The sequence below is a fragment of the Mytilus trossulus genome, chromosome 14 (assembly GCF_036588685.1).
Source record: "Mytilus trossulus isolate FHL-02 chromosome 14, PNRI_Mtr1.1.1.hap1, whole genome shotgun sequence".
Taxonomy (NCBI): domain Eukaryota; kingdom Metazoa; phylum Mollusca; class Bivalvia; order Mytilida; family Mytilidae; genus Mytilus; species Mytilus trossulus.
In genome coordinates this window covers 68332757-68359737 of record NC_086386.1, presented here as the reverse complement: position 1 = coordinate 68359737, position 26981 = coordinate 68332757, and the positions used below count along the sequence as shown (strand labels likewise).

The 26981-nt window shown below is 31.3% G+C and overlaps 1 protein-coding gene across 4 annotated transcripts in view; it reads right to left on the bottom strand.

The window, feature by feature from the left end:
* Nucleotides 1-1141: 1141 nt before the first annotated feature.
* Nucleotides 1142-26981, bottom strand: part of LOC134697322 (adenylate cyclase type 9-like) — a 29705-nt gene continuing 3865 nt past the window's right edge. The window contains exons 1-7 of one of the 4 annotated variants that reach the window (XM_063559525.1): nucleotides 23090-23250; nucleotides 21374-22859; nucleotides 11320-11403; nucleotides 7802-7956; nucleotides 6837-6887; nucleotides 5668-5773; nucleotides 1142-4757 (exon numbers count right to left, since the gene is read on the bottom strand). In XM_063559525.1, the coding sequence (XP_063415595.1) occupies nucleotides 3109-4757; nucleotides 5668-5773; nucleotides 6837-6887; nucleotides 7802-7956; nucleotides 11320-11403; nucleotides 21374-22808 (3480 nt within the window). In that variant the 5' untranslated portion in view covers nucleotides 22809-22859; nucleotides 23090-23250 and the 3' untranslated portion in view covers nucleotides 1142-3108. The other 3 variants (XM_063559526.1, XM_063559528.1, XM_063559527.1) reach the window with 3 other exon arrangements.

The window sequence follows — 26981 nt, the reverse complement described above, 5'->3', positions numbered from 1 at the left end:
AAATCCTATCATAAATCAAAATATTACTTTAACATGTTTAACAACAACATGATCATTGATATTTGTATAACAGATTCTAGATCCTTTGCACCTTGTACAATTTATGCTATTTTTTTTTACAAATACACATACATATTTTTTTAAATTGAGTATCTGAGTATATATTTTAATGATAAATATCTTGAAATGTTCATGAATAGAATGCACAAGGTTTTTTTTCTTTCTCTTAAGTAGTCTAACATACAGTCTTGAAAATTGATAACTATCAAGCCAGCAAAATGGTCCTCATGTAATCTTTATCCCCTAAAATGATTGGACATACAACATAGAATTAAATTGGTTGGTTTTAATCAAGGTCTTAAAAAGACAAAAAATCCAAAATAAATAAAATATATATTTCTCACAAAACTATCACCAGCAGGTCCTTTTAAACAGCTAATTCTAAAAAAAAAAATAAAAAAATAAAAATGTGATATTTGGGAAAAACATGCTTCCCTTATCCCATTTTACTATTATACATTTAGAGTACACCTGAGCACTGACAATTGATCATAATGGCTCAAGGTAAGTTTTTATTTTTGATAATGATCACACATAGAAAATATCTAACTCTTATTATAAAGGATGTACATATTTCACTATGTAAATGAAGAGAATTTGCTTCAAAACAAACACAAAAACTACTGAAAGAGAAAACATAGAAAATATAAGGGAACACAATGACTAATGGCTTCTATCAATAATCTATTCTCATCATCATTATTTCCTGTATTTGCATAATGTATAAGCAGCATTATCCAGCAATGCTAGTTACTATCTGACTGATTAGAGCTTATAGATACCCATTGTCCAATTTCGCTGTTTCAGAATCTAATGCATTCTGGGTAATATTTTCAAAAGTGTACACCAAAACATTGTGATTGGTTTAAAACTTTCTAAACAATTGAAATTCAACCAATGACGTAGCTTTATTTTCATTTTAGTGTACAAACATTAAGATTACCTAAAGTCCTTTAGATTCTGAAAAGGTGATTTTGTTAATATCTTAAAAGTAACGCACATGATAAACCTTTGGTTACAAAAAAAAAGTGTTGGCACAAATTGAATGCCCATCTGTTATTCTAAAAAGTCAATACAATTTGAACAATAATTTTGAAAAATAAATAAGTTCAGATAAGAAAAATAATACATAATTTGTATGCATGGAAAGAATTAGCCAAACAATAAACCTATGCAATCTCATTTTTTTCTAAAGAATCTGTATGATCCATGTGGAAAGACAACAAATTAAATGTCCAAAAAGATTCACATAACTTACACCAATAAATGTACTGCATGTATTGTATTATACACAATTGTAGATCACAGAATCATGAGTTGACCTGAACTTATGTATACTACATGACCCCTACCCTCACTCACAGGTTTGTCCCCAACTACTTTGTAACATCAAGCAAAAAGATAACAGAACTATGGCACAAGTGTTTTTGGTTTTGTTTCATATTTAAAATATATAAATAAAAACATCTTCATCAAAATGACTTTGAAAGCTTGAAAGTTTGGTGAACCATTGCATCCTTTTATAAATATGAGGCACATATTAATTACCCTGTAATCTTAACTTGGGGCTAATATCATATGTTTATTTCTTTACTGTTAATCCTTCTTACCACAAACAAATATTTCATGCACAGTAAAGATGCATGAAGGCAGATATACTGGATAGATAGTGACCCCCCAAAAAATCAAATAATTGTAAAAGAAAATTGTTTCTTATCAACACACTTACATTTTCTGCTAGATCAGCCCCATGGCATAACCAATAAAATATCAATGGTACCTCAAATACTTCAATTTAATTATGAGAAACATAGAAAAACAGAAAAAACAATATGACAAGATAAATAAAATCACATTTAATTTTCTAACGTTTCTACTGACAACAGCAATTATAAACTTAAAACAAAGCAGTTAGTAGCACATGTGCTTTTCCCACACAACAAATCATAACTGCTGTTTGTGTAACAATACATTATTTCATAGTACATGTACTTAAATTATGATAAAAAAAAAACTAGAAAAAGTTAAAGCAGATCTCACAAAGTATTTCCCCAACCCCCCTTTTTTCTACTCATTTGTGTCTTTGTTTATAGGTGTTTGACACCACTTACAGCAACCAGGTTTTTTTTGGCAGAGGAAGCCAAATCACCCAAAGAGAACCATGTCCGTCATCTGGAAAACTGGCAAAGCAGCCCTACTGATTTGAATGGAACACCTTTCAAAAGAACACCAAATTTTTCAATAGTCCCACTGAATTGGTAGATAGGTAAAAGTAAAATACCTAGAATGATTTAAGGTTAAATTGGACTGAAAAATGTCCTACTAGTTTGGTTGGCAGGGTTATCAGATGATTTCTAGAAAACTTTGTCTTATGGTTTTGTTGGAAACTTTAAAAGTACAACTTACAGCAAAATGGATAAAATGATTGCATCGGTATATCTTTGTGATAAATTTTATCTAGAGACATGTCACAATCTTTAATGAAATTATAAAGTGGTTGCAAAATAACGCATGGCTGTTAGTCCCATATATGCTTATAAATATGAATTAAATGTTTTGGTTGAAGCACAATGTAAGAATTAATGTAAAAAATAATAAACTCTCTTAGACAATTCTTTGGCTAAAAAAAGCCATCCAACATCATCAAATTATATTTAAGACAATAGCTAAAATACAGAATGATTAAACTTACTATTCGTAAAAATATTTAAAAAAAAACAATTTTCAGCAAAAAAAACCACAAATATAACCAGTTTTTGTTGATGAGGGTTAAAATTTGGTTGATAAACACTATTTGTTATAATGCATGGTTAGTTTCACACTCAAATCCAAAGGTAACTCTAATAAAAGCTTTACATACCAAATGAAAACACACAAGCTTTTTTAATTTGGCATTAGTAAATAAAATGGTTACATCAGCATAAAATTCAAATTATAAAACAATTATACTAAAAGACAAAAGTACTGTGTAATTAAACAATCCACTGGCTTTGTATATCACTTAACTGTCAAAGGTTGAAGAAGACAGTAATAAACTACAACCTTCATTTACTCCCAGTGAACTCCTTCTTTCTTTTCCACAAGAAGGGCAACTTTCATTTCACCTTTACCTTTAACCTGTATTGAACCACGTTCTTCAAATTCAAAAAAATCTCCAAGGATTTCAATAGTTTTGGATGGAACTTGGATCCTCCCCATCACTCCTGTAGAGTACATCCTACTTGAAATATTTACCGTATCCCCCCAAATATCATACAATAGTTTAGTCGTACCAATTACGCCAGAGGTTACTTCTCCAAAATTATATCCTATATTCAGTATGAAGTCAAAATTAAATATACTGTCGTTAAACCTTTGGACCACATTTTGCATTTCTATACAGAATTCCATCAGCGCCAGTAAATGGCCGAATGGATGTTTGTTTTGGGCACGACTTACATCGTTCAAGCCTGATGCTGCCATAAATGTACTGGTAATTGTCTTTATTTTCTCTACATCTTTAAAACGTTTATCATCTAAGAGATCTTCATAATCACTAACAAGTTCATTCAAGACTCTGAGATATTCACGTCCACCCTGATAAGATTCATCGTAAAATTCATTGAAGTTAACGATAGTTGCGAATATGACTCCTACATCTTTATGGTTTTTGGAGAATTTCGACGTGGTTTTGAGTTGCTCCGAGACATGCTGAGGAATAATATTGTGGAGCAACCAATCAGCTTGTTCCTTATTCTCTTTCATCTGCTGCTTAGCCTTAGCAGCGCCAGAATCTCCATGGAAACTGACACGATAACTAATCTCAAATTCTCGGTTTAGAAACCAGATGAGTAAAAACAACAGTAATATATCTAAAATGAGTTCAAAAATAAGTTTATGGTGACCAGAAAAAAGATAAGTTGAATATTTGGTTGCATCTACGTATGGTGGCATGGTAGCATTACCCGTCACATTAAGTATTACTGACATTGTGGTTGATACTGGCTGTGGTATGACACACAACTCTACACCCAGCAGGATCAGTAATGTTAGCCCAGCTAATGCAGCTAACATGGACTTCATCCAGGAACTCAGCATAGTAAAGTTACAATAATGTAACATGGCCATTACTATGCAATAGCAGAAGAAACGGTCTTGGAGCATAGAACTAAGCACTAGCTCACATGACATATTAGAATAGACAGCTATTACAGGTATACTGGCTAAAACAGCTCCGACTAAGTTACGACAATACCAACCAGACAGAAAATGTACACAACTCGGACAGTCAGATACTTTCTTCTCATGGCATTTAATATCAGTGAATGTGTGCACCAACGCCAACACTTCAATCAATAATGAGACAATAAAAACTGTGATCCAGGCTATATTCCTGTTGAAGATAATAAAGCAACAGATTGATATCAGAGAGAATATAATGAATGATACAACTGTTTCTAACAAAGCATGGTATCGTGGAGACGATACAGTGTTCTGGTACTTCAAATCTTCGTCATACCGATTCCTATATGCATGTTCCAGATCATTTTTGAGAAAACTAAGAGTGAGTTGGTTAATGGGAGGACGGTAAAACAATTCTTTGTTTTTGATATCCACTTGTAGACATTTGATGATCTGTTTATCGTTTAATTTGTGCATTTCAATCCGATGCTGCCAAGTATCATTCATAGGCATCATGGCTGGATCCTTTATTTCCTCTGAAAAAAAATTAAATCAAATCTCAATCAAAAATACTTTCATGTTTATAACTTACACTTAAATTACATTAAATTTAGAAATTTGTGTGTACATTTATTATTTTAAAATGTGATATAATCCTCATAAAACTTCCAAATTTACAATGTCTATTTTGGTTATTTTGATTTGATTGCTCATTATTAAGTACTGATGAATATTTGAAAATTTCATTGAAACTAAGTCCATTGTTAAGAATATGTGTACATAACATGTCTATCCTCTATTGTAGATATGGCTCAGTCAGTTTTGCTATGAGAATTTAAAAACATCATTTAAATTTGTGGATAAAACATTAAACAGTAAGTGTACAACACACAACATGTACCATAAAATGCCATTAGATACTTTAAATTCTCAGAAACTTAATTTATAATAGGATCCAGGAACTAATTTTAGAGGAATTATAGATCAACACAAAAGTCAATTCGCCTTCAGAATCTAAAGGACTAGTGGTAATCTCATTGTTTGTACATCAAAATGAAAATAACTTCACTTCATAGGTTGAATTTCAATTGTTTAGAACGTTTTTAACCAATCACAACGTTTTGGTGTACGCTTTTGAAAATATTACCCAGAATGCATTAGATTCTGTAACGGTGAATTGTATAAACACTAAGTTCAGTACTTTAATAAGAGGAATATAATGAAAATTTTTTTAGTTGTGAGTTCATATTAAGCGAGCTTCAAGTCAAGTTTCTGTTTACTAAAGGACCATCTGTGTTTTCTAATCATGCAAGTTAAAAGTCTATTCTTCAGTTAAATATAATTTTTGAAGTTGGACTGGTTAAAATGAAAATTCAAGGCATTAGTCTTGTGATATTAGAATTTCTAATTCTTTAGATACACATCTATGATACCAAATTTACTAACCACCCCTACCAATTTTATCTAAGGACTGTTCACTAGCGTCATAGTATCCACTGCTGTGTCTACGATGGAGGAGTTCTGTGGGAGATACACCGTTCACATCAGCAGCCTGCAAATATAATCAACGACATGTATAATAGTAGTATAAATCTTACAAATACATATGTAGGTTGAATCCTGAGAATTGGTCTATTTAGAGTATTTGTTGATTACGATATGTTCTGAACTTTTACACAATGTATAAAACCTTGATTTTTGGTGGAGGTTCTTGTTGTTCTGTCTTCAGATTAATGTAATGTGTTTCTGTTGTTTTCATGTCATGGCACTTTCAGTTTGTTTTAGACTTATGAATTTGAATATTCCTTTGGTATATTTTGCCTCTCTTTTACTTCAAGAGGTAATTTTGAACTGGAAATCTTTTTAATCTGCGTACATCATCACCATTTGTCTTATTGACAAACCTATCACATCTTCTTATTCAATTTGTATAAAGCTAAATGGAAAGTTTCCCATCTTGGAAGGCAAATGACAGCATTTGATGGAGCATGATTTTTACTAAAATCAGCAAGTTTTAATGCTGAACTGCAATTTTTTTGTTGGACTTTTGATTTAAATGAAGTCATGCAATATATCTTTTGGTGAAAACTTTCTTAATAAATACATATTTTTTAAGACATTTGGATAATGAAGTAAGTTTTTTTACAAAAGTCATTTTATTTTGTTATGTACATAACATTAAGCTAGAAATTAAGTGTTGTGACCACAAATTTGTATCCATATTTGCACTCTTTTCTACGGATTTTTTTTGTATATTTTTAACCCCAAAAAAAAGTATGCTAAAAAAAATTTGAACACCCTGCAGCTTAAAACGAAGTAGGCAATGTACACTTTTATTGTATTGTATTGAACTAGCATGTACAGAAATAAAGTTCATTTTCACAAGGTATAAAATAAATTGTGTCCTATAAAGTTTACACTCCAAATCTTTCTTAAACCTTTTACCCATTTAATTTGAACAAAATATTCAATATCAAAGGTTTTCGGTTTAGACAGGTTCCCCTGTTAGAAAATGCACACCTTTGGCAGGGGAACCGAAGTCACATACTTAGAAAACTCTTATCTGTCATAATTCCAATATCCATATATCTTATATACAATAAAACTAAGCTAACCTTAGAATCAAAACGATTTGATAGTCTGGATCCCAATTTTTCTTTGGTTTCCTGTAAAATAAGATTTTGTATAATATTAATACATTCCTTGTAAGGGAAAATGTTTACTTTACAAACACAAAACTTGAATGTAAACTCTACTAAGGAAATATTTTAAATCTATATTTTATGAATTCTGTACATTAAGGTGATATAAAAATGAATGATAATTATGAAAACTAAAAAAATTAAGTAATATAGGATCTGAAAACAACAAAGGCTAGAAAAAATCCTAGCCTTAAATTGAGAGTCAGAGAATATAAAATAATTACATTTTGTTTTTAGAAGTACATTAGGAGCAAACATTTTATAGAAAGATGTGATATAACACATATATATATATCTGAAAATCATTTTAAAGATTAGAGTTGTCTACCTTCTGCAAGAAAAAATAATTATAACAAATAGGATAAATTATTGTGAGAAAAAAAAATCATGATAAATTTCTTCATGTATTCTGATTCATTTGCAAGTTCACACAATAATTAAATTTATTTGCATCTAGATCTTATAACACATGTTAGATATTTTAGGGTTGAAATATATAGTTGTGTGAAGGATTTGATAAATGGGCTAAAAGTCACAGATATTGGTTTAAATTGCATACAATTTTAACTTGTTGAACTTTAACTGAAAATATAAAAAAATCTTGCATTCATCTTTTTATTTTCACTTTTAGTTACCATGTCAATAAATTGTGAGCAAATTTCAAATTTTTGTAAAATTCCTTGATTTACATTGTTTTTTCATCAATTTTAAATTTATTTTAGACTGGCAAAGTATGTCTAAGGATGCAAATCACCCAATAACACATGTTACAACATTTACCTTCCTTTCCCTTAAAATACTCTGAGTTAGATACTTTAGTATAGTTGCCATTGGATATTAAGCAGAATGGAATAAACCATTATACACTGGTCACTTACCCCTCCTTCCCCTGATGCACCAGAGATACCAATCTGTTCAATCTCAACAGTAACATTTTCTGGCTCCCCTTCCTTCTCCAAATCTCCACTAGAAGCTTTAGGACTGATGGCTTTCAATCTTTTCTTTGGTTTACTTATAAAATAAGTCTTTATAACTGAAATTAAGAATGCCTTGTCAGAAAAAAGCCAACAAATAAAACATTTCTGTCATATTTTTTTTAACTTAGCCAACCTTTTTCCTTCAATAAGAAAGACACCATAACAAGGGTTTTTGGATAAATCTTATATTTTTAGTCTTAGTCAATTTTAAATGTACATTTTGTACTATGTATATAAGTCCCCCCTCCCCTCTCCTTGTTTCATAGTAAGAACTTATTACATCATGGACAGTACAAGAACCAAGAATTTGATTTTCCTGGTTTTCTCATCATGCTCATTATCACTGAGGAATTTGTCTGTGTTGTAAGCATGTAATATATTACTGTCAGGCAGAATTAAGTAAAAAAGACAGCAATATCCTATCTATACATACCACACCGTTGTTCTAGTTACAGACAAAACTAAGAAACAAAGACAATTATATCCTACATGTATATATACATACTACTATGTGTTGAAGGCCATACATTGAACTATAATGGTTTACTTTTATAAATTGTTATTTGGATTGAGAGTTGTCCCATTGGCACTCACACCACATCTTCCTATATCTATTAAGTTCCAGACAGAATTAACCAACAAAGACATTTATATACAAGAAAATACCCCACAGTTGTTACAAGTTAGTACACTAGATATTTATTGTTACTGTAAATAAAGAAATTATTGCGAGGTTTTTATTATTGCAAAAAATGTGACACAACTGTAATTGCAATAATTTAAACTCGCGTTTGAAATATTTTATATGAATTGAACAGGATTTCTTTTTAAATCGAAAAAATCAAAATCACATTTAATTCTAAAATGACAAAATTGCAATAATAAATGCACGCAATAATTTCAAAAATCGATGGAAATGTTTATTTATAAAAATAAATCACAGGGTATGTTGTCTGTTTGAAAACTGTTTAATTTGACAAACTTCTACACTATGTTAGTAGAATATCCTGCCTTTCTTTAATTTTATATCAACCTGACTAAAACAGAAAGGTCTATATTTAGACATAAACTTTAACACTATATTTAGACATAAACTTTAACACTATATTTAGACATAAACTTTAACACTATGATAGGCTCTTGAATAATCTGATTTTTTTGCGTTATTAAAATTTGCTGCAACAAAATGTTATCAATTATTATAAATCAAGGAATGTAATCTCCCTCATGCAAAGCTCTGATTCCTTTCACATATTTGGCTATACTTTTTGGACCTTTTGGATTATAGCTCTTCATCTTTTGTAAGCTTTGGATTTCAAATATTTGGCCACGAGCATCACTGAAGAGACATGTATTGTCGAAATGCCCATCTGGTGCAGGAAAATTGGTACCGTATAAGACTGGCACTGACTTTTTTCTATTAACTTTACCTCACAGGAAAAGTTTGTAAAAGCAGAGGCAGATTCAGAAGAGGGGCAGGAGCCCAGTCTTCCCCATTCAGAGCTTCAAATATGATAAAAGCTTACACATTTCACAAATATCACTCCAAAGGTTGGCTTGCAGGGATCCCCCTTTTTTCAAAATCCTGCATCTCCTAAAACGTCATAATAGAATAAGTTGTATCTATACCATGTCAAAGGACTACGAGCTATTGAAAGAATACAACATGCATCCCTGATACATGTATTACCATAGGTTTTAATCTAAATGACCTGATATCCAAGTTACATGTCAAACCATACTGGCAAATCTGTCAGATCTACAGATAGTAGTATGGATTGACCGACTGAGTTTGATGTTTTAAACCCTTTTCAGCACTATTAGACTATTTTGGACATTCAGTTATTATTGCTGGAGGAACATAGCGCATAGAGAACATCACTGACAATAACTACAAAAATTTACAACCCTATAGCTAGTCAGTTAAGTTGAAGTTAAATGCACCAGTGTTGATGGTTTAAAGTATGGACAGGCAATGGTTAATTTTTATGCATTAAATTGGAAGCAGACTTTATCTTTTATGTTGAGCTCAAAGGAGACATGTTAACCAGATTTATAATAAATCTATAGCCATTGATTATACAGGGTAACTTAATAACTATTCACAACTTATCCAATTTGAATAATATATACTAACAACTATCTTCCTATCAGGGATTAATGACTTTTAAATGGTACCATAGTTGTACAGAGATCCTAAACTAATGATGGAATGACAACAATTATAGGAAACATATTGATTTGCATCCCTAATCATTACAGTAGAAACCATTCATGCGTTAATCAATTTTCTTGTAAATGGTCAGTTCAGGACAAATATTTAATTACATAGCTAAAGGGATATTTATTTTAGATGAATTTATTAGACATGTAATTGTTATAAGATGCAAATAAATTGGCTCTGGTCTGTAGAAAACCAAGCAGAGTGAGTGGAGTGTAAAAGAGTTGTAAGAAAGCGAAGGAATGTATCAAAATGCAGAGAGAGCCCTGTTAGAAGGAAAAATTAAGGAATTTAAAAGATATAATTATAAATGTTGAGGATACCCTTACAATGCCTTAGATGTATAAATATTGCCTCAAATACAACTTCAAAAGCTCATAACCTAGATTATTTTTTAAATCAAAATCCAAACAGTGTTGAGTTTGTAAAAAGTTTATCCCAGTATACTTGATGCATTAAATTTGCCTTTTTGTGCTGCTAGAACACTTATTGTTAATCAGACAACTAATTAAACAAGAATGTGTCCCAAGTACACAGATGCCCCATCCACACTATCATTTTCTACGTTCAGTGGACCATGAAAATGGGATAAAATCTATAATTTTGCATTACAATTAAAACCATATCATAGGAAGCATATTTGTTTACTAAGTTTTAAGTTGATTGGACTTCAACTTCATGAAAAACTTCCTCTACCAAAAACTTTAACCTGAAGTGGGAGAAACGGACAGACGAACAAACAAACAGACAAACACCAGAAAAACATAAGAGCCCATAAATGGGGCATACAAATATTAATTCTTCTGGTTTTTTCATAAGAAATAAACTCATTAAATTCAATTCACCATAATTTTATAATAAGCCTCAACCCAAAATATGATTTAAAAGGTCTAAGATTTTTAACATACAATATTCAACCTTTTCTTAAAAAATGTGAATGTAAATTTTTAAAGTCTTTTTCTTTTGAACACTTATTTGAACTTGTATAAAAGAGTCAAGTTCTCATTGTTTTAACAAAACAAAATAACTTGACAGTCTATTACATGTATTATGTCACCACAGTCAAATGAAATTGACCTTTCAGAATTACTGCAAATTGCATGCTATAAAAATTCCTAATACTGATTTTGTACTGATTATTTATAAATAAGTTGCCTTCCGTGATCAAATATACTTTCCTATTACAGATGTAAATTACCTTTTTGATTCTCTGTATGTCTGACAGAAAACTGAGATGTTTCTTTATTATAATCTTCAATCAATACTTTGTATGTCCTGTTATCTGAAATCAAAAATAACTCATAATCAATGACAATATCTATAAGGATGAAATTTGATTACATAAGCTAAATAATGCATTCAACATTATCCTAAGATTTATACAATAATGGCATCTTTTCTTATTGACTTTGTCAGCAAGAATATTTTTTACTAGGGCATGCTGATATTCAAGTCGATGGTCTAAGTCTGTTGTATAAAAACTTTCACCATTATTCTTTTTATTGGTGAATTTTCATTCTAAAATGTTTTTTATTTAAAATATGAACTCTTTTTACAGGTAGAAAATGTTGATGTATGAATGACCTTGACTGCATTTCATAGATAAATTGACAAAGATAGACATGAACAAGAATGTGTCCATAGTACATGGATGCCCCATCCCCCTTATATTTTTTATGTTCAGTTGACCGTAAAAATGGGGTCAAATCTCTAGTTTGGCATTAAAATTAGAAAGAATATATCATAGGGAACATGTGTACCAAGTTTAAAGTTGATTGGACTTCAACTTCATCAAAAACTATGAGAGTGTACAAATGGCCAAAAACATTCATTGTTCATCTTGTTATTCAGATAGTATACATATCAATTGTTGGTTGCAGTTGCTGTGTAATTTTGGGTTGATGTCAAATGTATTACCATACTGCTATGACATACAAATGTATATATATTGCTATCAGTAATTGTGATGTCAGAGAGACAGCAGTTTAGAAGATAAATCATCTCAACTTGTCTGGTCCAATTTCTGTCTCAACTATCAAAACATCTGTTATATATACAGTGCCAATACAAACTCAACACATACACAAATTTGTATTCTACATTTTTTATTTTATATAAAATGCAATTTGAATATCTCTGGCATTTTTTTTAGCTTTAAGATTCCTAATTCGAGATTTATTAACATTTACTAAATGAAACATTTTAACCAAAACACAAAATTAAGCATGGAAAATTTCAACCATAAATGAAACTTGTTGACACTGTCAGTATTGAAATACTCTGCTGAGTCTGAGCTAGTAAAAAACACCATGAGATTTCAGTATCACATTAATATGCATTCTTTTATAAATCTGATTAATTAATTAGCACCATGGTAAAATCATAAGTCTTCATTGTACCATGGTGCTAAACAAGACCCAGCAGATAACACAGTGGAAATAGAATGTATATATATAACAGGCTATTATTTTCAATTATGGAATTTGCATAATTTCTTGTGCTCGAAATTTTTAATGAAATTCACGTTTATTCTGCATCATAATTTTTTAAGCATTGCAATGTATTTTGTATAGATAATGTTGTGCACGGCACAGTACATATATATGCATTCCTCTTTGTAATAGAACATTAAAATTAAGAATAAACATGGAATTTAAAAAAAAAAAATCAAGCACAAGAAATTATGCAAATTCCATATGATAATTGATCATAATAAAAATTATTCCAAGTTGAAATAATAGCCTGTTTATGCCAAAAGAAACCAGAATCCTAAGCCCTATATAATAGTATCTCAGGTCAAATCTATAACTTCTTGATCAGGGGCAAGTGTTCTCCATTCAACTTCTTGATCAGGGGCAAGTGTTCTCCATTCAAGTACATCATTATTTGAATACATTTACAATTATCTAGATTTACTAAACAAAAGTCAATATTTATCAATTCAATAATAAATTGCTTCTATAAATAGACGTGGATATGTCAATAATATAGAAAACATTTGTACTGGTATAGTATTGATTAACTATATCACTCTGACTAGCTTTTTACCCTGGTTTTCTGGATTAGGCCAAACAAATAGACTAGTATGTAAGGATTAGATTTCAATTTCAATGTTTGAAACCATAAACATGTGTATATAGAATTTAAACATTCATTGCTAAAAGTGCATGAAGGGCCAGTAACTCATGATAATTTTAAAAGACTCAAAAATCTTTTAATACATTTGCTCTGAAGATATTTGGATTTTCATTTATAACAATCTGACTTACAATTCTTTCCTGGATATTTTTTGCATTCCAGTCAGACAAATTGACAACAGTTTATAATTACATGATTTTAGCATAGTCTGACGAAAACACTCAACTTTGAAGATTTCTGCATTATCAGTTTTCTAGCTAGGTAAAAACTAAATAGCCCACATGTTTAATGAATCACCCTGATATAGTTCCTTCTAAGTATTACATTTTGTTACTTTTGTTTAACTGCAACATTAACCGTTCCAGTGAGTGAAATTGTTTCCAACACATTTACTGTATTTACAATGACAACCGTTTCCACCCAGTTCCCAAACTTTGTCTATTAAAGTTGATAAAAAATGTTTATATGCTTTTATAAATAACAATAATGTGTCCTCAGTACACATATGCCCCACTCGCACTTTCATTTTCTATGTTCAGTGGTCTGTGACATTGGGATAAAAACTCTAATTTGGCATTAAAATTAGAAAGATCGTATCATAGGTAACATGTGAACTAAGTTTAAAGTTGATTGGACTTCAACTTCATTAAAAACTACCTTGACCAAAAAACTTTAACCTGAAGTGGGACAGACGGACGAATGGACGGACGAACGGACAGAAGAACAGATGCACAGACCAGAAAACATAATGCCCCTCTACTATCGTAAGTGGGGCATAAAAATTGAGTAAAAAGTCAGTATTATGAAAAAAGTCTTTTGTAAGATGTAGTATGATGTTGCAAAAGAAACTGCTGCACCTTGTCCAGTTTATAGGGTGAGCATTGAGGAAAAGCTAAAAGTATTGCAAAGCTTGTGTCCACTCCCAATGTGCATATTTAAATAGGGTGCATCCAGATGCCCCCCTTATGTAGTATGATTATCTGTATGTAAAGTTACAGCCAAATTTTTGGTCAATATACAGTTTCCTAACTCTAAATTCTAAGGGGACCCCCATCCCTGAATAGTACTACATAAATCTGGCTGTTGACATAATCATACATGTCTCCTTGAGGAATAAATCTGAGTCCAATAAACTCTTGGTGAACTGTTTGTTGAAAACTTTAATTGTTATACAAATGTATATATACATGTATATCATTTTATATACATATTTGAGTTTTATGAAAGTTTTATGTTTGTCCCAGGCTCTTTTCTTACTTTTATGACAGTACAGATAACTATTATTTTAAATATAACATATAAAGTCACTACTACTGGTATGAAGAAAACCTGTTACCATTTTGAAACATGTGCTACTATTGATACATACAAGACAAACAATAGTTAATTCTGTCTAAATTACATTGTGCTCATTTGTAAATCAATAATTTTGACCTCAACTTTAAAATCATTTTATTTAGTAAATAATTGATATTTATATATAAAAGAGCTAAATGCATAGACCCTCACAACATGCCACCAATGGTAGGAATATTGGTCAGAGTTGGATTAACGGATTAACCTAGGAAAATTGAGTTTTGAGTCTATTCATTATTTATACGAAATCCTAGGTTAAATTTGAGAGGACTCAGTGTTTCGACATTTTGACACATACTTCAAATAACAAGAACAAGGACTGTTGAGTTGGTCATTGTCGAAACCTTAAGTTAACTTTTCAATATAACATTAGTAAATTAGCTATAGACAGACAACGCCTACCACTTGACGGCAATTGTTCATGTACAATAACCTTTTAGGCCTGGTTGGTCTGGAGCTAAATATTACTTTAAGCAATCAAATTGTCTTCAGACAGACAAAATAATTACATTTATAAGATTTACAATATTACTTCCTTATTTGACATTTATATAAATGTAAATATAGAAATATAAAACAAAAGCTTTTTCTTTAATGAGACTTAATGTATACTTCCATTGACTTCTATAAGCTGCCTAATGAGACAGAAATATACAGATTCATTTACTGAATAGTTTAATGCCATTATATCAGGACATCTTGTATCTTATTTTATTGAAGTGGGTGTGCTGGGTTTTTTCTAAATTGCATCGTTTTTTGAATTGAATACTGTGGATTCATTAATATTTGTTGGATACCAATTTTTGTGGATTTCGTGGGTACAAAGGAACCATGAATTTAAATGTTCAACGAAATACAGATTTTTTAAAGGAATGAATGCATAAATTTGCCAAAACAATGTATCTTAATATCCATGAATATACACAAAGCAAAATATATCAATTTGGCAATATTTCATGTCAATGTAAAGCCTTCAACAATGAACAAAACCTGTACAACACAGCAAGCTGCATTGTACACATGTATAAAAGACCCCAAAATGACAAATGTAAAACAATTCAAACAAGAAAATGAACAGCCTAATTTATATATGTATCTATTGAAATACATTTAGAAATTAAAACTACATATAGTTTAACTGTATCTGAATATAGAATAAATGATAAGTGTAACATTTCTATTTTCATATAGATGTTACATTTGATAATTCTGCATTAAAATAACCTGCTTAACGGCAGAAATGTGAAAATTTTAAAATCAGGACAAATGTTAGTTAGATGAAGTTAGAGCAGACGGGATAAGTGTTATTCTTAGAACCTTTTAAAACCTTATAAGTTTAAATCTAATTGAAAGTCTACATAATATTTTAGTTATAATGTCACACATGTATTAATATCATGAATATAGTCAGAAATATTAAGGGATTAAAAATTTTACATGATTGACTTAACAATCTGAAAACAAGGCAATACAATTTATTTACATAAAACCAAAACCAAACAGTACTTCAAGTGTGAAAATCAAACCAAATATTTATACAGCGATCACCAATTTATTATAAGAAAATTAATGGATTTGAGAGGCATTACTGTTAGAACTTGATTGGTCTTGTTCAAGCTGATTGCAACAAAATGTTCAACAATCACATGTTACAACTCATATCCACTAAAAAAAAAAATAGAAAATAGTATTGAGATTTTTTTTCAAAGTGAAAGTGCATACTGTGGATTCATTATTATTCGTTGAATACCAAATTTTGTGGATAACCTTAGTATAGGTGAACCACGAAATTATAAGTTCAACAAATGAAAGATTTCCTATAGGCTTGTATGCAGACTTCAACAAAGCCACAAAATCAAATATCCATGTACATGTAAATTGTCCTTAAACCACAAAAAATTGCTATGCTCGAAAATAAATGAATCTACAGTACATGTACTGGGGATTCATTTATTTCTATGTGTACCAAATATTTTTTGAGAAAACCTTGTACTTTGGTGGATATATGTTAAAGTTATGGATTTGCCAAAGTAAATAGAACATTTAGAAAATTGAAATTAGTTGAAACATTTTAGTTTTATCTTTACCAATAGCATCCATGAAAATTGGTATCCTACGATTATAATGATTTCATAGTATGTGCAAACACTCAATCAAATCTGACAGCAATCTCACAAGAAATGAATGTGCTATCAAGACAACAATAACATGTTCAGTGGCGGATCTAGAAATTTTCATAAGTGGGGGCCTACTGACTGAACTAAGAGGGGGCCCGCTCCAGTCATGCTTCAGTGATTCCCTATATAAGCAACCAATTTTTTTCCCAAAAAGGGGGGGGGGGGGGGGGGGGGCCCTTGGCCCCCCCCTAAATCCGCCTCTGATGTTGACAACTAGATGGTCAGGTCTAAAACATTATTGTGCCTCTACTTAACTTGGTTGCCTGGGACGTAATAAAGACTGACTTTTTAAAGAGATTTTGAGAATGTTAAAAACCCTGTCAATTACAGCTTCACTTAATCTTATCTTTTACTAGCCTTTCAGACAGAAAATCAATGTAAAAGCATCTGTATAAAACCTATATATAATTGGTCTGCTACATTCATCTCATCAATAACTTGTCCTTGATTCAAAATAAGTTTCTTAGGGGTTTTGTCAACACTTCAATTCGGTAACAAAAGCAACAGTCTTTTCATCACTTTACGGTGAACAATAACATCCCACCAAGTCCGATCAGTCGAGAAGGTCAGTGACTTTCCCACATATGTCCAATCATGGAGAACCATAGAATCTTATTAAGATATTGAATATAATCTGTAATAAGAACTATTCATGACCTGATTATAGAAATTCTTTGGATGTGATACATTGTAGAAGCAATGAAGCTTCCTCTTTGTCTCCCTTTTGTCCAAGATGGTGAAGACCTCTTGACAGGCCATGGTCAGTTCAATAATGCATACAAATCTATACTAATCAACCACAGGAGGAATTATGATAAAACATAACTTTAATTGATGATGCATGGTTAGGACAAGAAGATAAATGTTTCATGTTTCAGGCCACATACAACTAATATTTTAGCTTTGTTTCTTTCTTTAAACACAGAAAAAAATAACTAATTATAATTTAGGCCACACTCAAAAATATTTTGGTTTGTCCAAACCCTACCCTAAGGTTGAAAACTTGAAACAGTGGTTACAAGGTAGGTACCGAAGGCATTTTCGACATATAGAAATTAAAGCTTCAAATGTTAAAATTTTAGTCTCCATCTGATTAAAAAAAAAAAATCACATCAGGACAATAAAAAGAATTTGAGTAGGCAGCTTTTTTGGGGTAGGTAGGGTTAGGGCAAACAAACATAATCTTTTTTATGGCCTTACAGAAGGAATTATTAAATTCTGACATTTATACAATTAAGTTATGATGTACAAATTCAAATGACATGTACATGTACTTGAATAAGAAAAGATTTTAAACATGATTCCTTGTTTATCATTATACTATGAATTTCATATAACTGAATACCTACATAATGTATTTTAAAACCAGACCTTGCAGTTATTTATGTTTGCAAAACATTTTGTATTAAAATGGCATGGACTATTGATGAGATCTAAATTTCTTTGATCTGAGTATGAATTAATACAACAATACTATCAAAACAAATAGTAACATTATGTTCATACATGTACTTGTAGTTCTTAGTCATCCAATTAATGCAATTGTAAAATGTACATATACAATGCACATTTGTATATATATATATATAATATACAATCGTACAAGTACTCCTATTAAAATCAATTATATGTAGGAAAAATAAATTTTCAAATATAATAATGGACACATATACATGTATAACATATTTCTACATGGAATCATGGTAATGTATACTATAGTTCTAGAATTTTTCTGAGAATATTCAATGCCAAATGAAAAAAAAACGGTTTTCAATATTCTCAAATTAAAACTTTATACATTTTGTTAAAACATTTGATAAATTAAAACGTTTTATAACCTTAATTAAAGCTGTACTGTTTCAATTTGACCAAAACAGATTTTTACCTTGATCATACCAAACTTGTAATAGTTGTATTGAAAAAATGTGATTTTTTTTCAACAAAAAAAGCAATACTGATTATACTAAAAGTGAGAATGAAAATGCGGAATCTGTGAAAGAGTCAACAACCTGACCATAGAGCAGATAACAGCAGCAGGTCAGCAACATATTTTTGTTAAAGGGCCAGCTAATAAGCACTCCTCTGGGTGCGAGATTTTCTTGCTGTATTGAAGACCCATTGTTGGTCTTTGGCTGTTTTTCTGCTTTTTGGTTGGGTTGTTGTCTCTTTGACACATTTTATTAAATACATTTTGTACATGTTTTAATCATTTTTACGAACTTAAACAGACATGACATACATGACAGAGAAAAGATATATAGAAGTAGCAGCATTAACAGAACAAAACTAGTTGAAGTCTGTTCCAACCAACTGGTGTACATGTATCTGTCTCAAGTACATGAAGTAAAGCATTTTATCTGTGTTTGTGTCTCTGACTTTTAATTATTCATTTCAACATGTTCAAGTTTAAAGGGGTGGAGGGTATTTTTTCCAGACAATATATAAAATTGAGAAAGGAAATGGTGAATGTATCAAAGCGACAACAACCTGACCATAGAGCAGACAACAGCCGAAGGCCACCAATGGGTCTTCAATGAAGGGAATATATATATATTTAGACTCCTATATATATATTTTTTGTTTGAGCATGTATCATACTTTCCCTCCGGTTTATATGATCCGTTCATCCTATATTGACTCTTAAATTCAATAGTCAATCTTAAATTGAGAGTAAATTATATGGCCTTCCAAATACCGTTTCGATCCCTAACATCACTGAAGAGACATATATTGTCGAAATCTAGATCTGGTGTACTAAAGAAATATTGACACCGAATGTTTGTGGCGCAACATCGTGGCCACAAGTTAACAATTTTTTTTTCTATGACGTATTAAATTTATATTAAGATCCAGTTTGTTACATCTTGTGATCAATTTTATTTGGCAGTCGCGAATGGCAGTCAGCAGGGTTAAAGGACATCAGTTGTTCGACCTGTTAGTCAAATGCGTTTTGTTTAAATATACTTTTTTCACTTTGTTGGTCTTTTGGAAAATGTTGTTTGTGCTGTTTTTAGACCCTTCTACAACGAAATTTGTTTGACATGCACACGTATAAAAATTGCGGTTTTTATCCAACGCAATCATAGGTTTGAACGTAGTTTTCAATTTAGACTCGTATATATATCATGTATATATACATTTGGTTTATATAATTTATTTACTGTGTACATGTATCATTTACTTGTAACAATCCATTTCCCTCGTGGGATAGAACGGTGACTATTATTGAGATGTTTTACATTTGATCTATAGATATATATATGTAAGTTACAATTTGAAGTAAAAGTTCTACATTATTCAGTTATTTGGTGCAGCACTGAATATATAATATATATATAGATCTATATACATGATATAAGAAGATGTGGAATGAGTAACAATGAGACAACTCTCCAATTTGGTTTTAGTAAACCATATATATATATACAGTACATAAAATATTGTACATGTTCATGAAATGAAATTATCATTAGAATTTACAAAAGTATTCAAATTAAATAAGCTCCTTCATCCTTCAAATAAGTCCAGTGAGCGATCAATGACAGTATTAGACTTCGATTATAACGTCAGCATTAATTTCAATTTTGATTTTATTTCATTATATTAATATGAATATAATATATTATTTGCATTGCCATTGCCTATCTAGCTAGTATATATATGTATATACTTCATTAATTATACTTGTATATATTTTGTTCCTTTTAATCCAAACATAAAGACGTCTGAAGGATACATGTACCTGTATAGTTAATATTCTTATAACATAATTGGTTAATTCACGCCTCCAATAAAGAGATCTTTAAATTTGAGTAAAAATCACTAAAACGTTATTATACCAAGACGATGAGGTGATGAGTGTTGTTTACCGTTTCATATAGGGATATGCTTTTCTTTATACAAAAATGTACATGTTATCAGGTATTAAATTGATATATAAATGTACATGCGCATAAAAATAAGGCATTTGGGAAAATAACTTCCTCAAAGCATTGCTATACATGTACAAGTTTCAGTCTTCATGGTCTTAAAATGTAAAAATTAAATTTCATGTGCTCAAAAGAGATTCGATTAATTCCTGTTAATTGAATTGAGTTCTAACTTGCAATTGTCCATTTTCATATTACCCGATTACTTGACTTTTGACTCTAGGTTGTATAATTTTACGGAAGGTACAATGTAAGACATCCTGGTACTCGGTCAATTTTGAGCAACCAAAAGAAGCAAAATCAAATATATAATCAGTGCAATTTGAGGGGAAAGTTGATTGTTTTCTTATAATTTAGTATGTTTAGAAAGCAATTAAACAATCAAACTCTCTAAACTTGTACCGATTCAATTATTGAATTTACTTATATACTTTGCTCTTGCTTGACCGAGTACCACAGAGAAGGTAACCTGTTAAAAAAACATAAATTCCAGAGTCAAGAGTCAGTTAAACAAAAGTGGTCTATTATTGATGAGCCCCTGAAGAGTGCAAAGGATAAGAACCAGATTCTTAATTACAGAACTCAAATAATAAGAATGTACATGCATGCAAAAACAAAAACAAATTAAAATTTTTGTGTTGTGATTGATTACCTTGAACATCAGGTCCATCTTCAACTTCATATTCATCTTTTAAAAAATCGTATGATGCATCGGAAATATGAATTTTGCCAGGAACTCCTGAAGATTCCATGGTATTAGCAAGAGTGACATCATTAGACCATACATCGAACTTAAACCTCCTGGTGCCAACTATACCACAGAGAACGGTACCAGTATGAACACCAACTCTCATGTCGACTGATTCATTATTATCCTTATCAAATTGCTTTATAGCTTTGATCATGCCAAGCCCCATCTCAACACAGCACTGAGCATGATCGGCCTTGGGTTCTGGACAGCCGGACACACAGTAGTAACAATCACCTAATGTGCTAATTTTTTCACAGCCACACAGAGTGCACAATTTATCGAACCTTCCAAAGAGATCGTTCAGGAGACCTACCAAATGTTCAGCTGTTTTATTTGAACTCATTTTTGTAAATCCAACAATATCAGCAAACAAAATGCTAACATTTTCCATCGAACTCATATTAAATGGTCTGAAAATGATCTCTCCCTTCTCATGATGCTTATGTTTTGTCTCTCTCCCATCATCAACTTCTTCATCTGGGTTACTACCCTGTGATTCCATCACTTCCAATGCCACTTTCGGAGGCATGAGAGAGTGGATCATTTTTTCTTTGATCTGTTTTTCAATTTGTAAATCTCGCTTCGCCATTACAGACTGACCTATTTTCCAAAAAGTACTACGACGTGTAACTTGAGACATAACAAATATGTGAATGCCCATGATATGAATACAAAAATGTAGCAAAACTTTGCCAACAATAAATGTTACAGACTGCATGTCTTTATTCTGAAGCACGACGAGAACTTCATATAATATTGAATGTGTAACACCTATTCCGATGGCAACGAATAGTGGCATGGGCAATACTGCATACATTATTAATAACACTTCTATTGATGCAGTAAAACTACCCATTGTTGACAAATCTGATTGTGCATATATAAACTGCACAAGGATTGCTGCACACAACACAACAGTTAGAATTATTGAAGTATATAAACAAAACCTTTCATAAAAGGTTGTGTACGAAAACCAAAGGATGAGTGCTACAAATCCCAACAGAGCTAAAGTTCCGCCTAAAAAATATGTCCACTTATCACTTCTTGTAGTGCCAAAGAATACGCACCAAGCGATACACGCTATGATAATATAGAAGAGCGCATACTGAAATCGTTTCCGTGTCTGTGGAAGGTAACTTTTCCACTGTTCTATCTCTAAATCATTAGAATCAAATTTAGGATTCCACCAACTTCCAGATGCACGTTCAAAGAGAATTGGCCAGGAACCCCTTTTAATTGGAAGGGAAGTCCCCGTGATTCTATTTCTAGCTTGGTATTCGATGTCCAGTTCAACTGCATCCTTGTCCTGCTCATAGTGTGCAGAGTTTTGGGCCATTTTTGTTTTACTAGAATTGAATCGAATACTATCCCATTATGTTGTCACAACCTACAAAATACACACATGTTTGTTATGCACCAGTAAAATTATTAAAAAAATCTAAATAGTGTAAATATTTTTTTGACAGTTTGGAAAACATGACTTGACCTTACCATGTACCGGCCATTTCCTTTAAAATACACAACACCTTGAAAATTAAATCGGAAATCTATGAGATTAAAGGTCCTTCACGCATGATTTAACTTTTTGTGATGTGTGTGTACGAGTATTGACATTACCTTGCAGCAAGAAGATTTTGTAAATCCATCGTGTCGGTCTCAAGCGGCGGAGTGATTGAGATCATCCGGTGGGAGGCTGCATTAAAAATAGAACAGCCGAATACACATAATCAATGATCAATGCAATGTTAATCAGGTTGCCTTGTGTTTAACACGGTGTGTACTACTGAATTTAAACACATAGACAATAAAAAAAAAAAAAAAATTTAAAACGCTGAAATTATCATATTCCTCAAACATATCAAAAAAGATCTACTATGTTTTGAAAATATGAGTTTCAAAGAGATGAAATATATTTTACAGTGACATATATTTTAAATTCGTTTTTAATATGCATAACAATAGATAATAACGCATTGCTCAAACCTCAAACGGATGAAAGAAAATAAAATAAACTATTTATTTAGCATCAATATTTTATATATATAACTCATCCCAAGGAGCAGTCTATATAGATCTACGTGTTTTGTTTAGATAAAAGATTTGGATTCTAATCTGCAATTTTGTTCTAGTAAAACGGTATGTATATATATGTTATATACCTGAATCGTTTCTGTGCAACTAAAGGAAAAGTGGTGAATATAACAGAAAAATCATTTAAAAATATTCAACTCCCATCAAAAAGGAGGCCCATGTCCAGAATTGCTTGTAATTTTGAAGATAAAACATATCGTTGTCCCTTTCAGTTTGGAATGTGATTATCTCACTGTAATTTTCATACACACAAATATATGCAAACAGTATGATTTTTCTTCAAACTTACTATCCAATTTCATTTCACCGTGGTGGTGATATTCCCGGTGGTGGGCTCATTCATGGAGTGTACATGTCTCTGTTGTTTTATGCGCGACCAAGTTTGCTTATACTACAATCCGATTTCAAAAATTACAGAGATACATATTTCATGAATTAGTCATATTTTTCACTCAATGTCGGGTCATCTAGGCAACATAAATGTAGAAAAGGGAGTAGACACATTTAAAAAGGGATACACTGAATTGTCGGAGGCTTATGTCTTAGAGTGAATAGACGAACAAGTCTGCAAAACACTGCAACTAAAGATTGAACAACACAAACTCTATCAAAGCGGAGAACGAATTCCGGAGCGATAAAGACTAGAAATTCCTACTTCACTAGTGGAACCTGTTGTGTTGCTCGTGTTGGGTTAAACAAAAGTCTTTTTAAAAAGTAATTAACCAGTTTTATGATGTCGCAAAATCGAACAGGAAACGAACTCAAAGCGGAATTGTGGCTTCGAAAAGTTTATTTGGTTGTCTGTGACGAAGATATTCTATAATGGTCAACCAGATCTTGATGAATCAAGGAACTGATTGTTTTTGACTTAACCAATTAGAATTTTTAAACTGAGCATCATTGCAAGCAAGATCCCTATGTCGGGTTATTCATGATATCACGGAAGCACAAGACTAGGAGTATCTTACCAATGGGTGTTATAACCCATACTCTTCTCAGCTGCTGGAATATTGACACATATAAATGGAAAGTTTACAAATTGACAACGGGAATTTGTAGACGAAAATCAAGATACGAAACTGTCTTAACATTGATATATAAAATATGTATGGTCATGCAGTTGAAAATATGCATCCTATAGCTCTTTATCGAACCGCATTTATTATACCATTACAGTGCCATCAATGTTGACTATTTACATCTTAGCAGTCCCCAGTGATCCTGAATCGTCTACTGATAGTTGTTGCAAGGAAAGGGGTCTTCATGTATTCGATAATAAATACGAACTCGCATAGAATTCAAATGTTGGTAACTTGTGTGAAAGAAAAGAGGGACGAAAGATACCAAAGGGACAGTCAAACTCGTAAATCCAAATCAAACTGACAACCCCATGGCTAAAAATGAAAAATACAAACAGAAAAACAACAGCACACATGACACAACATAGAAAACCAAAGAACAAACAAGACGAACCCCACAAAAAAACAGGGGTGATCTCAGGTGCTCCGGAAGGGTAAGCAGATCCTGCTCCACATGCGGCACCCGTCGTGTTGCTTATGTGATTACAAATCCGGTAAATAGTCTAATTCGGTAGGTCAAATTCATGAAACTATGTCATTTGTATATATATATTGTTGTTTATTGCTGATCTTTGGCGACATATTGGTTTGGTTAACCTCAGTCAGTTTAGATCCCCTTTTTTTAACATGCCTTATCAAGTTACTGGTTCAGGTGCAATCAGCTGTGTATTGTGGTTGTTCGTAAAAATTCAAACCAACACCAGTAATACCCCCAAATCATAGTAAATCACATAACAAAAAGGGTAGAAATGGAATATTCCCTTAAATTTGACAGTTTTAGGAAATAAATTTGGGTATAACACCTGTATCGACTGAAACTTATAGCTTCGCAACGAGATATTATAGACATAAGCGATGCCATTTTACCATTTTCAAAAACATTCAAGATACGAACACAAAAAAAAAGTTCATTATAAGGGACGACATAAAAAATTCAATGAAGGATAAAAAATCAAATAAAAATCAAATAGTTTGGGGGCTGCAAGTTTTGTTTATCCGCCAAAATCGATTTCAAAAATACCCATATTTGTCAAATCAATTTTTTCAAAATTAAGTTTAGAGGGGTTGTGGGGTGAAGGATCAGTGAAAAAACTATGTGCAGTAACTTTTTTTTATCCTACATTGAAGTTTTGATGTCGTCCGTAATAGGCATATATGACACTTTTTTCCTTACGATTTTTAATTTCTAAATTATAATTATTTGAATAAGTTTTTGAAAATTGTCCTACTGAACTTACTATCCTTTCACTCAGTCATTTCATAAAATCTAGAAATTTGCACAGAAAAAAACAATATGCGATTTCAAACCAAATATTTTACAGAGATATCAGCAATATTTCTTTAAAGGGAAAAAATACATGGACAATAATACCACAAGTTACCTTTTATTCTTGAGGAAAAAACGGAAAGGAAAATCATCCAAAACAGTCAATACGTGGATTGCTTTAGTGTAAATAAGGTGTATATCCACCTTTGTTTCTCGCTATAATAAATACATTTTAAGAAAAAGTTTTAAGTTCTTTTGTATCCTTTTTAACCTTCAAAGAAAAACTATTATTTTATTTAACATAATTAATTGTTATGTTCTCGTGGTAGCTATGTTTACTCCCTTTTCATAACAAAATTGTATTCGGATAAGACCATCACTCTGTGTTATACTAATGTCACGAAAACGCTTTAAAACATTTATCATTAATGTTATCTTGATGTTTATTTGCTATTTTACTTCTATGTCCTTGGCAAATATTCCCAGAATATAATATTAATGTTTTGAATATACATGTATAAGGTAATAAACATGTCATTATAATCAAGGAATACCTTGTAAAACTTTAAAAGTTGGACTATTTTTATATCATATTTTTCAAATTTGAAAATATTCAGGAAATAGTTCATGTACGTTGATGAAGATATAAGATGAGAATGTGCTCTATTGTCTATATGAGGACATTAAATTCGCCAGACAATCTGAATAAATATTTAATTTGAACCAGTCATCAAGACTTACAGTTCAGTGAAATTTCACTCAGGACGATTCTGATCTTGCATTGTATTAAAAGTCACGCTTTTTCTAAGAAAGTTTTACACGAAATCCGTAGGAGGTGCATTGATTGACATTTCATTCTGTTTATTTTTTTGCTAAAATTAGTACAGAGACATTGAAAAAAAACTTTCACGTACGCATTAATGAAAACTTGTGTATATAAACTATTCACAGCCATAACTCAACGTGTTTACGGGTCCCATTTTTATTTTACAGAAATGTAGATATATAATCAGCTTAACCAGGTTCGGGGAGGTTTTAGTGCTCACAACCATGCATGTTAATCCCGTCATAT